This window comes from Alosa sapidissima, chromosome 1 (genome assembly GCF_018492685.1).
Source record: "Alosa sapidissima isolate fAloSap1 chromosome 1, fAloSap1.pri, whole genome shotgun sequence".
In the NCBI taxonomy this organism is placed as follows: domain Eukaryota; kingdom Metazoa; phylum Chordata; class Actinopteri; order Clupeiformes; family Clupeidae; genus Alosa; species Alosa sapidissima.
In genome coordinates this window covers 1,250,001-1,262,500 of record NC_055957.1, presented here as the reverse complement: position 1 = coordinate 1,262,500, position 12,500 = coordinate 1,250,001, and the positions used below count along the sequence as shown (strand labels likewise).

The following is a 12,500-nucleotide window of genomic DNA, read 5'->3' as shown; positions in this document are numbered from 1 at the left end:
GCCACCTTTGTAACATTTTAGTTTTAGTGTACCGTGGTGTATGACTTTAAACAGCGAGTGTGCTTGGTATGATGATCAGCTCCTCTAATGCAGGGTAGGACTACGTTTTGACAAGCATACAAATTCACCTTGTTCTTGCCCCATCTGAAATGACTCCTCTACTTTTGCTGCCTCCATCCTTTCTGTATTTGTTGTGTAAAAAAACGTTGTACATGATGGCACTGAAGTCTTAAGTTAGTGAATTGGCTAACAGTGTTAGTTGGTAACCAAATAGACACATTGCGCTACACGCTGCGTAGGCTACGTGCATTCTCTCTCCTGCTGATTTGCGTTCAGTAGCCAAGTGCAAAAGTTGAAAAAATAAATGTGTTTATTAGCCTACAGAAAATAAATAGCCTACTATCATACTGTCAGTTAATCGGCTACAGTGCAGTGAAGAGTTTGGAGAGTAAAGTTATAGGGCAACTTGAAGTTTTATGAAAATAATTTACGAACCAGAACATAAAGACCATATGGAGCTTCTATTTCTTGCAGCTGTTAAAACACCCGCTAGATAGTTTAAGTACCCACCAACATTCGTTTTTGCAGTAGCCTACAGAGATTATTTCTGAAAGTTATTTGTCTACTAGGCCTAGCCTACTGGCTGATTTATCAAACGAGTGCTTTCTCGTTCGTCCTCCGCAAACTACGGGTGTTTCGGTAGAGAGCCATTGAATAAGCGATGCCAGGCAATTTCTTTAACACTTTTTGTGACATTCAGCAAATATCTCCTCATTTAATGTAAGTTCCTTCGGACAATAGGCCTACGTTCTACTCTACGTGCAGTTGTCCTCCATCTCAGTTTTCTAATTTTGAAGGTTCTAAAACATTATTATGCTTCACTGAATCCTTCTCGTTTTCTTTCATTTGTCCAGCTAACTTTTCCATTGAAACTAGCCATTTATGATGGATTACACACTCGACATTCTGAAATGTCCTGCACGATCAAGGCCAAATTAAGTTATCACGCAGCCACTCTGTCAGCAGCATGAGTGCTGACGGTGACGGTGCGTTTCTGATGTCAGATTATTATGTAGGCTAGCCTACTAGACTGTTCTCACGTTGCAGCGCTTTACTTATATGAAGTAGCATTAATCAATATGAGGGGCAGAGGGGGATAAATGTTGTCCCCACCGGGGATAAAAATAATTTAGCAGAGGTAGGGATAGGAAAACCAGAGGGGGGGAAATCCTCACCATTCCCCCCTACAAATCGCACCCTGCTTATACATAGCCATATAGATAGATAGATAGATACTTTATTGATCCCCAGGGGAAATTCAAGGTCACAGTAGCATACAGACAACACACACACACATTCACTAACAGCAGAAAGTAATTAAAAGTATATAATATTTAAAAAAAACACAACTAAGCAATAAGGACAGTAAGATAAATATACTAAATACTAAATATACTAAAATACAAATTATACTAAATAACACTTAATCTAAATCAATTCTAAAAAAAACAGTATCCACATAGTGGGTGATTAATCAATCAAGATGCGCTTGCAATGACTGAGGCAGGGACTGTGACGAACTGTGGTCGCTCAGTCAGGTCATCTGTAATCCAGATTACCAGGTGAGCGTCCACACCCATCTGCAAGAGTTTGTCTCCCAGTCTGAGGGGTTGGATGGTGTTAAAAGCACTTGAGAAATCAAAGAACATGATTCTCACAGCACTTTTCCCCTAGGTGAGAATGTGTCCTGTGTAGAAGATAAGTGATGGCATCGTCCACGCCCACTTTCTCCTGGTATGCAAACTGTAAAGGGTCTAGTGCATGGCGTACCTGGGGTCTGAGCATACCTAAGACCAGTCGCTCCATTGTCTTCATCACATGTGATGTTAGAGCGACAGGTCTGTAGTCATTAAGCTCACTAGGATGTGGCTTTTTAGGGACAGGGGTGAGACATGATGTCTTCCACAGTGTTGGAACTTGTCCAAGGCATAGACTCAGATTGAAGATGTGCTTCAGTGGTTCCCCCAGTTCAGCAGCACAGGCCTTGAGTAGCCTTGGACACAGTCTGTCAGGCCACGCTGCCTTATTCGTGTGCAGTTTCTTTAGTTTAGCTCTCACTTGATTTGCTGTGAGGTTGGGGGGTGTAAGGGGAGGGGAGGGGGAGGGGTGCATCTGGGATCTGTGTGTCTGATGGCTTTTGACTGAGGTCGTTGTTGCCTCATTGTTCGTGATTGCCATGTGGGGGAGGGGTGCAATATCCAGTGATATTCTACTGCGCTTCATCCTGCACATACACTTATTCTTAATACTATTATAATGTTAATGGTACTGTTACCACACTGCACATAGCTTTACATATCTGTTTATAAGGCACAAACTGCATTTCGTTGTCTCTGTACTCTGTTCTCTGCACAATGACAATAAAGTTGAATCTAATCTAATCTAATCTGATCTAATAATTTCAAGCCTTGGCTATGGATGGTTCACGGACCCCACTTTGAAAACCACTGCACTGCCTTATTAGATATTCTCTGGTACCAACTGAGGGGAATAAGTAGTGATTTTTGGCAGGTACACCACCCTAGAGTTAGAAAATAAGTTACCATTGCATTGGTAGTAGTTTTTATGTGTTATCACCCTGCTTATGTCTATAATACGCTTATAAGGGGATATATTACAGGTGAATAGTTAACAGATATTAACTAATGGATATCCAAACAAAACTTCCACAGCTGAGTATTTACATTATGTCAACACTTTTCTGTATTGGAAGTTTTCTGAAATATGATGTATACATGTAGCCTGGGTATCCCATGATTCCTTGCACACAATTTTATTCCAGACTGCACCGATTTTCACAGAATGGGGGGGGGGGCTGATTCCTAAAGAAACGCAAGCGCCCCCCCCCATAAGTGTGTCTAAATTAGCTATGCACCAAAAATGACATTGTACAGTGACTTGAAGAGCTGTAAACAGTGTTGTAAGGCTGCGTGTACAGTGACTTGAAGAGCTGTAAACAGAGCTGTAAACAGTGTTGTAAACAGAGCTGTAAACAGTGTTGTAAGGCTGGATGTACAGTGACTTGAAGAGCTGTAAACAGTGTTGTAAACAGTGTTGTAAACAGAGCTGTAAACAGTGTTGTAAGGCTGCGTGTACAGTGACTTGAAGAGCTGTAAACAGTGTAGTAAACAAAGCTGTAAACAGAGCTGTAAACAGTGTTGTAAGGCTGCGTGTACAGTGACTTGAAGAGCTGTAAACAGTGTTGTAAACAGTGTTGTAAACAGAGCTGTAAACAGTGTTGTAAGGCTGCGTGTACAGTGACTTGAAGAGCTGTAAACAGTGTTGTAAACAGAGCTGTAAACAGTGTTGTAAGGCTGCGTGTACAGTGACTTGAAGAGCTGTAAACAGTGTAGTAAACAAAGCTGTAAACAGAGCTGTAAACAGAGCTGTAAACAGTGTTGTAAGGCTGCGTGTACAGTGACTTGAAGAGCTGTAAACAGTGTTGTAAACAGTGTTGTAAACAGAGCTGTAAACAGTGTTGTAAGGCTGCGTGTACAGTGACTTGAAGAGCTGTAAACAGTGTTGTAAACAGTGTTGTAAACAGAGCTGTAAACAGTGTTGTAAGGCTGCGTGTACAGTGACTTGAAGAGCTGTAAACAGTGTTGTAAACAGAGCTGTAAACAGAGCTGTAAACAGTGTTGTAAGGCTGCGTGTACAGTGGCTTGAAGAGCTGTAAACAGTGTTGTAAGGCTGCGTGTACAGTGACTGGAAGAGCTGTAAACAGAGCTGTAAACAGTGTTATAAACAGAGCTGTAAACAGTGTTGTAAGGCTGCGTGTACAGTGACTTGAAGAGCTGTAAACAGTGTTGTAAACAGAGCTGTAAACAGTGTTGTAAGGCTGCGTGTACAGTGACTTAAAGAGCTGTAAACAGTGTTGTAAACAGTGTTGTAAACAGAGCTGTAAACAGTGTTGTAAGGCTGCGTGTACAGTGACTTGAAGAGCTGTAAACAGTGTTGTAAACAGTGTTGTAAACAGAGCTGTAAACAGTGTTGTAAGGCTGCGTGTACAGTGACTTGAAGAGCTGTAAACAGTGTTGTAAACAAAGCTGTAAACAGAGCTGTAAACAGTGTTGTAAGGCTGCGTGTACAGTGACTTGAAGAGCTGTAAACAGTGTTGTAAGGCTGCGTGTACAGTGACTTGAAGAGCTGTAAACAGTGTTGTAAACAGAGCTGTAAACAGAGCTGTAAACAGTGTTGTAAGGCTGCGTGTACAGTGGCTTGAAGAGCTGTAAACAGTGTTGTAAACAGAGCTGTAAACAGAGCTGTAAACAGTGTTGTAAGGCTGCGTGTACAGTGGCTTGAAGAGCTGTAAACAGTGTTGTAAGGCTGCGTGTACAGTGACTGGAAGAGCTGTAAACAGAGCTGTAAACAGTGTTATAAACAGAGCTGTAAACAGTGTTGTAAGGCTGCGTGTACAGTGACTTGAAGAGCTGTAAACAGTGTTGTAAACAGAGCTGTAAACAGTGTTGTAAGGCTGCGTGTACAGTGACTTAAAGAGCTGTAAACAGTGTTGTAAACAGTGTTGTAAACAGAGCTGTAAACAGTGTTGTAAGGCTGCGTGTACAGTGACTTGAAGAGCTGTAAACAGTGTTGTAAACAGTGTTGTAAACAGAGCTGTAAACAGTGTTGTAAGGCTGCGTGTACAGTGACTTGAAGAGCTGTAAACAGTGTTGTAAACAGAACTGTAAACAGAGCTGTAAACAGTGTTGTAAGGCTGCGTGTACAGTGACTTGAAGAGCAGTAAACAGTGTTGTAAACAGTGTTGTAAACAGAGCTGTAAACAGTGTTGTAAGGCTGCGTGTACAGTGACTTGAAGAGCTGTAAACAGTGTTGTAAGGCTGCGTGTACAGTGACTGGAAGAGCTGTAAACAGTGTTGTAAACAGAGCTGTAAACAGAGCTGTAAACAGTGTTGTAAGGCTGCGTGTACAAATCCACTTGGAGCTCCACTGGAATTTTGATTTCACGACGAGAATTCTGTCAAACCGCTGATGTGCTGAGTAGGGATGGGCATTGTTAAGAAATAATCGATATCCATGCCATTGTCGAGTCTGCTTATCGATGCGATTCCTTATTGATTCCCATATCGATTCCTGTATCATTTGCTGAACACTTATAGGATGGCTTTGAGAGTTGTTGGCTTTGAATGTCTAATTTAAAGTGGTTTTAGAGAATGAATACCAAGTGTGCAATATCAATACAGAAGTTGAATGTTTTAAAATTGTTTTAAAAAGAAAGTAAACATTTCTAAAACAAAGCTTTGCATTGGAATCGTTAAAGTGTGGATGTGTACGATTCCGATGGATCGGAACATTTGGAACCGGTTCCTAACCGATACCTGGAACCGATTCCCAAGCCTAGTGCTGAGTAGGGCACCCACCAGCCCAGCACCAAACTCCGAGCACGGTCAACAAAATCGGATTTTTCAGGCAGTAAATGCTCTCATCCTTAGCCAGTCACAAATAAAGGCTATTTAAAATATACCTTCCTCAGTCACCTTTCCTGGAGTGCCTGGATTGCTTTCCTTCTCATGAACTGATCCCATTTTCCAAGAGCACCCGATACGAGGATAAAATCTATGCTTTACAACCAAGAGCTACCAGCCTCTTTTGCATAAATATACTGTGATTTATGTGTTTGTAATTTCTTTTCTATTCTTGAGTTTAGAAAAGACTGTCTAAGAAAACTACAACACAGATGTAAAGATGGCAGTGTTTTGCATGAAGCACATAGTGTTAAGAAAACTACAACACAGATGTAAAGATGGCAGTGTTTTGCATGAAGCACATAGTGTTAAGAAAACTACAACACAGATGTAAAGATGGCAGTGTTTTGCATGAAGCACATAGTGTTAAGAAAACACTGCAATAGCATAATCCCATGCAGAATCTGCAAATCCAAACACTGCAATAGCATAATCCCATGCAGAATCTGCAAATCCAAACACTGCAATAGCATAATCCCATGCAGAATCTGCAAATCCAAACACTCATTTTCAGCCTTTGACTAAGTGTTCAATTTTATAATAAACTTTTTGCAAAAGTGTCTCTTCCTCTCTGTGCTACATTGCCTTCCTCCTCTTCCTCCTCTTCCTTCTCTTGCTCCTCTTCCTCTCTGTGCTACATTGCCTTCCTCCTCTTCCTCCTCTTCCTTCTCTTGCTCCTCTTCCTCCTCTTCCTCTCTGTGCTACATTGCCTTCCTCCTCTTCCTCCTCTTCCTTCTCTTCCTCCTCTTCCTCCTCTTCCTCTCTGTGCTACATTGCCTTCCTCCTCTTCCTCCTCTTCCTTCTCTTGCTCCTCTTCCTCTCTGTGCTACATTGCCTTCCTCCTCTTCCTTCTCTTGCTCCTCTTCCTCCTCTTCCTCTCTGTGCTACATTGCCTTCCTCCTCTTCCTCCTCTTCCTCCTCTTGCTCCTCTTCCTCTCTGTGCTACATTGCCTTCCTCCTCTTCCTCCTCTTCCTCCTCTTGCTCCTCTTCCTCTCTGTGCTACATTGCCTTCCTCCTCTTGCTCCTCTTCCTTCTCTTGCTCCTCTTCCTCCTCTTGCTCCTCTTCCTCCTCTTCCTCCTCTTCCTCCTCTTGCTCCTCTTCCTCTCTGGGCTACATTGCCTTCCTCCTCTTGCTCCTCTTCCTCCTCTTCCTCCTCTTGCTCCTCTTCCTCCTCTTGCTCCTCTTCCTCTCTGTGCTACATTGCCTTCAGTTTCTGCTGTTGACGAGGGCCATGGGTGGGTAGTAACACAACTACTTGTAACACACATCAGTAAAAAAGTAGTTTTTTCAAGGAACGTGTACTCTTCATATTCAATTTCTGCTGTTGACAAGGACTGTTGCCCAGTGTGTAGGACTGATCGTTGAGTTTACAGTTAAGCACCCAAGTGTCTTTCTCCCTGATAGTTGCGTTTAAACAATTGGTTCATGTGTGTGTTTTATGGAAGGTAGTGCCTTGAAATGGCAAAGAGGAGACATTATTTGATTTTTCTGTGTCTAAAGTAGAGAAATGAGTTTAGAGCTTTGTAAATCAATGTGTTATGTTGCAAAAAGTGTGTGAGGCTGTTAATGTGCTTATAGTTGTGCAAATCTGAGCTGATGATTTGCTCCTTGAATGTAAGGTTTCAATAACTGTGGGATACTTTTGATTTTAGTGTCTAAGCTAGGCTACCCATTGAAATACTTAATGAAAAACTTAATGAAATGAAATGAATGAAAATGAAAATGAAAATGCTGTATCCCCACTATAATTTGCCGTTTTCTGAATACGTTTTCAATGTCATGACATTTTGTTCATGGGGGGCACTACAACTGATACATTTCAATATCTCAAGAATGGAAGAAACTCATTTTTATATAAAAACTTTTTTATTTGTAAACAACAACATCCCACCGCTGAAAATTCCTGGGAATCGGAATAGGCTACTGCAATATACTTGGGAATCTCTGAAGCACATTCAGTCACTGTTAACTGCAACAACCAAAACAAAGAAGCTGGCGTATGCGTCATCATCATCATCATCATCGTCAGAGTTATGTATCATGTAGCATGTAGCATGTGGAGAGTGTTATTAAATAACTTTATGAAAACAATGCGGCCGCACGCGCAGGTCATACAAATCATAAATTTTTCATCGGTCATCTCGCGGCTGATGGTCGTGACGTAGATGGTGAGCCTCAGCTTGTGGCTTCTAGATGCTTCGCCGTTTCAGAGGATGTGGCACCAATCAAATTAGTCTAAAGCATGTACTAACCAATCAGAGAACAAGAGGGCGGGCCGTAAGGGCATCTCTCCTCTCTTAGCGCATGTTCCCCTGGGTAGTCCGGTTGCTAGATGCGGTGGAGGCTGAAGAACTCAGTAGAATCCTCCTTCCCCAGGATTAGTCTGGAAGAGTTGGCTATAAACAGCTAGGCTTATGTAACACGTAGTAATTCTGTTAGCTTGGTTGTTGCTAACTATTGTACGGTTCAATTGTTAAGAATAGACGCAGAATCTGGCAGACGACGTGTCCTTTCGTTGTAGATTAGGTTGTGTTTTTTTTTCTTGAGAAAGGTGTACAAGGCACACATATCTGAATATTTACATAAAAAAGAAATAAGACACTAACAGGTGAAGGCTACATCCAGACGAGAATATGTCAGTGGTGGGTTTTGATGTGGGTTTCCAGAACTGTTACATCGCCGTTGCTAGAAGTGGCGGAATCGAGACCATTGCAAATGAGTACAGTGACCGATGCACGCCGTAAGTATATCGCTGTCATCACTGTAAACCGACGCGCTCTCTCTCTCTCTTACGCAGTCGGGTATTTTCTGATGGTACAATTTCAATGGGTAGCCTAGTCTACGCGTCCCTGTATATCACTGTCATTTGTTTTGCACAGTCTACCTGACATGAGCTTGACAGTTTGACACTCTGGTGTTCAAGTGCGCATAGGGCTTCCTTCTGCGTGGCGTGATATGTAGGCAGCTCTCTCTCTCTCTCTCTGTGTGTGTAGCGTGATATGTAGGCAGCTCTCTCTCTCTCTCTCTCTCTCTCTGTCTGTGTGTGTAGCGTGATATGTAGGCAGCTCTCTCTCTCTCTGTGTGTGTAGCGTGATATGTAGGCAGCTCTCTACCAAATAGTCAGCATTTACTGTTTCTGCGTAGCGTGATATGCAGCTCTCTGTCGAATAGTCAGCATTTACTGTTTCTGACAGTCGCCTCTCTACCCGCATGCACACACACGAGCTCTATGACGTATGTTGGTGTGACGACTGTTCAGTTTGTGGCTGAAATCGCCGGAGTTGCGCCTTTAGTTGACTCGTGCGCTGACGTTCATGCTACTGACCAGGTGGCATTTGTCAGCCCCCAGTCTGATGGTTGTTTTCTTTAATTAGAAGACACAATGTGGCCCTGTTGACGGACTACAGCTCATTCATTAACTTTGGCTAGTCAGGGTAGCCAATATCTAATATTCATCATAGGTTATTTTACTCCATGTTGCGCCACCAAATAAATTCAACATCGTAGGCTGTCAGGAGGGTGAATTCGATAAATATGGAGACGCCTGTCTGTGAGGGCGTTTCGTCCCGTGGCGCAGGGATTCCCGGAGGCGCGAGTGTGGTGTTCTGTGGCGCGCGGAGCGTCTAGCCGCTGTACCGCACTCCGCACGCCCCTGACATTGGCAAGGGTCATATTTATCGGATGCAAACCCGGAAATCGCAGCTGTACGAAGCTGAAATAAATAACCTGCACATTTAAGTCGAGTTGCTGCTGAGTGTGGTGCATCGTCACGTCCTGTGGCCGCATATTATATTCTATGATTTTAAGGGTAATATCCCGATGCAATAATCTGCACCTAAATTGCCAGTTGACTCCAGAAATCCCTGGCAGTAGAGACAACGTGTCATGGATGAGGCGTGGCTCCGGTGGTGGGGGAGCTTATCAGCTGGGTCGGACCTGTGTCTCTCTCTTTGGAAGGCTTCTGTTGATGTTATGGGGTTGGGGTAATAACTGGCAATGAAGTGATCAGTTTGGCAGTTTAACAGGTGGGGAATGTGACTGAGGTGGTTATTAATGTAACTGAGTTGGTTAATGTGACTGAGGTGGTTATTAATGTGACTGAGGTGGTTAATGTGACTGAGGTGGTTATTAATGTGACTGAGGTGGTTATTGTTAATTGGTTTAATGCTGTGACAATCTCGTGCAATCTATCAAGAAATGCAAGTATTAGATTTGCATTATAGGGTCCCAGATTTGCATGGTGGTGGAGAACCCCATTTTGTGTAATAGCAGCGCAAAGGGTGATGTTGCCCCCTCGTTGCCCTGACACATTGGTCATTGCCCTGTGTCCAATTTCTCCCTTTTCTTGTTTTTCGCAAGTTTAAATCCAGCCTCATCCACCTATATAAATTCATGTTGAATTTCTTCAGCATCCATTTGCAAGACTCTCTGAAACACAGTAAAAGACAGTAGGATGTTATTCAATATCTATTGCACAATAACACATTATGAGCAGTGCACAATACCACACCATAGTAAGATGAACAACACATACACTACCTCCACATCATTGCCCAGATGAGATGAACAATACATACCTCCACATACTCATTGCGCAGATGTTTCACTCTCTGAATTTCTGTCAAATGGTACCCGATAAGGTTGCTTCATGTATATTTGATTTTTCTTGAGGGTTCGACCTAATGTTGACAGAGAGACTCGTTGGATGTTATTGAAAATATGGTCATCATTGATGATATTGGCTTGGATTTATCGCAGCCTGATACAATTATTGGTCAAACCATGTTCACAATGGCCTCTTGTGCACAAGTGAACATAGGGCCCCTTCCAGCTTCCTCGACCCTCAATCCTATGTAAAAATTAGTCTAATTGAGTGCCTGTCACTTTAAGATGTTCGTGTTAAAGAAGTTAAAAGGCTGCTGATGTGTGGATGCAATTCCTAATGTTTTCTATGTTGTTAGTTAAAATAAAGGTTCGTACTTCTCTTTGGGACAAGCACTTTTGAGTCTTGGCAAACACTTTTCCATTTACATCGGGATTTTGCAAACATTCAGTGTCAGAGTCAATAAAATGAGCCCTTCAACGAAATTGACAAGCACCTGTAAGTAGGCAGGCTAAACTCGACATCCATACAGTATTCTAACGTTAGCTTTGAGATACTGCTTGATTGCATAACTTAACTTAGTTTAGTCTCCTCAATGTACTATGTTGTGATAAGACCTTAGCAGTGTTAACTTTAATGCAGCAGTTTTGAACAAATTTGTGCAGCATTGTCACAATGCTAAGCAGATTTAATAGCAATTTAGCCCGTCATCTTCTATGCAATGCTTCTATGTGGCAACAACAATCTTTCAACAATCATTAATGTTTTGTTAAACGCACATGCAGAGGAGGGGCAGCGGGCTCGTTACGAGAGAGAGCGGGGCGGGGCAAGGAAAGGCTGCGTGCGTAAAAAGCGCAGCTCAATGAAAATATTTTATCTTATCTTTATCTTATCTTTAATTTAAATAGTACAACATAGAACATTAATGTGTGGCGGCCGGTTTTAATTTCATGGCGCCCCGCCACAGATTAGTCAACCTATGGGAAACACTGCTATTGATAATAAGTACAAATTAGTCAACCTATGGGAAACACTGCTATTGATAATAAGTACAGATTAGTCAACCTATGGGAAACACTGCTATTGATAATAAGTACAGCACGCTTCAGTTTCAATGGACTGTGTGCTTAGCTTACCTGTTTTCTCAAAGAAATGTCAGATTTACTGACGCAACATTTTCCTGCTGAGATTTGGTTGAACTCTTTGTCCAGCTTCTATCAGAGTCAGTCCATAGGTGACGACATGGTCAATAAGTGTTGCACGGATTTCTTGAGTCAATTTTGGTCCTCGTCGTCTTTGGTCAGGTTCTATCAACTCTTCAAGTTCTCTTCTTCCTCCTCCTCTTCCTCTACTTCCTCTTCCTCTACCTCCTCCTTCTCCTCTTCCTCTACCTCCTCCTCCTCTTCCTCTACCTCCTCCTTCTCCTCTTCCTCTACCTCCTCCTCCTCCTCCTCTACCTCCTTCTTCTCCTCTTCCTCTACCTGGGCCTCCTCCTCTACCTCCTTCTCCTCTTCCTCTACCTCCTTCTTCTCCTCTTCCTCTACCTGGGCCTCCTCTACCTCCTTCTTCTCTACCTCCTCCTCCTCCTCCTCCTCTACCTCCTTCTTCTCCTCTTCCTCTACCTGGGCCTCCTCCTCTACCTCCTTCTCCTCTTCCTCTACCTCCTTCATCTCCTCTTTGAGCTCCCCCTCTCATTCTCACTCTTCTTCTTCTTCTAGCTCCTTCCATTTTTGTTGAAGACAGGTAAACTCACCTGCTGCCTTTTATAGCACACCTGAGTGCTGCGTTTTCAAATTAGCACATGTGTGCTTCCACACCAGCTGGATGTGATTATCCAATTCGTTCATTAGTGTGGTCATTGGCAATTCGGGGCTTTGTAATGACAAGGAAGTAACCTCACAATCCTTATCTGTGTCTAAGGTTTGAAAATGTGTGTAGAGTTTTACAAATCACTGTGTGTAATGTTTTGCAAAAAGGGTGAAGCAGACGTTGTGTGTAATGTTGTGCAAATCTGTGGAGGTGTTTTGCTCCTTGGAGTAGAATTTTAGTGTGTAAACAATCGTAAAACACTGTAACACGGACGTGTGTGTGTGTGTGTGTGTGTGTGTGTGTGTGTGCGTGTGTGTGTGTGTGTGTAATATCTCCTGTGTGGGCTTGTGTCTCTCAGGGCGTGTGTCTCTTTGGCCTCTAAGAACCGCACCATTGGAAACGCAGCTAAGAGCCAGGTATGTGTGTGTGATGTGTGTGTGTGTGTGTAAATGTGTAAATGGTAAATGTGTAGTATGTGATGTGATGTGTAAATGTATAGTATGTGATTGTGTGTGTGTGTGTGTTGTGTGTGTGTAAATGTAT

The 12,500-nt window shown here is 42.7% G+C and overlaps 1 protein-coding gene across 1 annotated transcript in view; it reads left to right on the top strand.

The window, feature by feature from the left end:
• The first annotated feature begins 7,871 nt into the window (after nucleotides 1-7,871).
• The window catches only part of hspa4l (heat shock protein 4 like), a 59,097-nt gene continuing 54,468 nt past the window's right edge, over nucleotides 7,872-12,500 (top strand). The window contains exons 1-2 of the mRNA XM_042086068.1: nucleotides 7,872-8,285; nucleotides 12,316-12,373. Coding sequence (XP_041942002.1) covers nucleotides 8,179-8,285; nucleotides 12,316-12,373 — 165 coding nt within the window. The 5' untranslated portion in view covers nucleotides 7,872-8,178. The remainder of the gene's footprint in view (nucleotides 8,286-12,315; nucleotides 12,374-12,500) is intronic.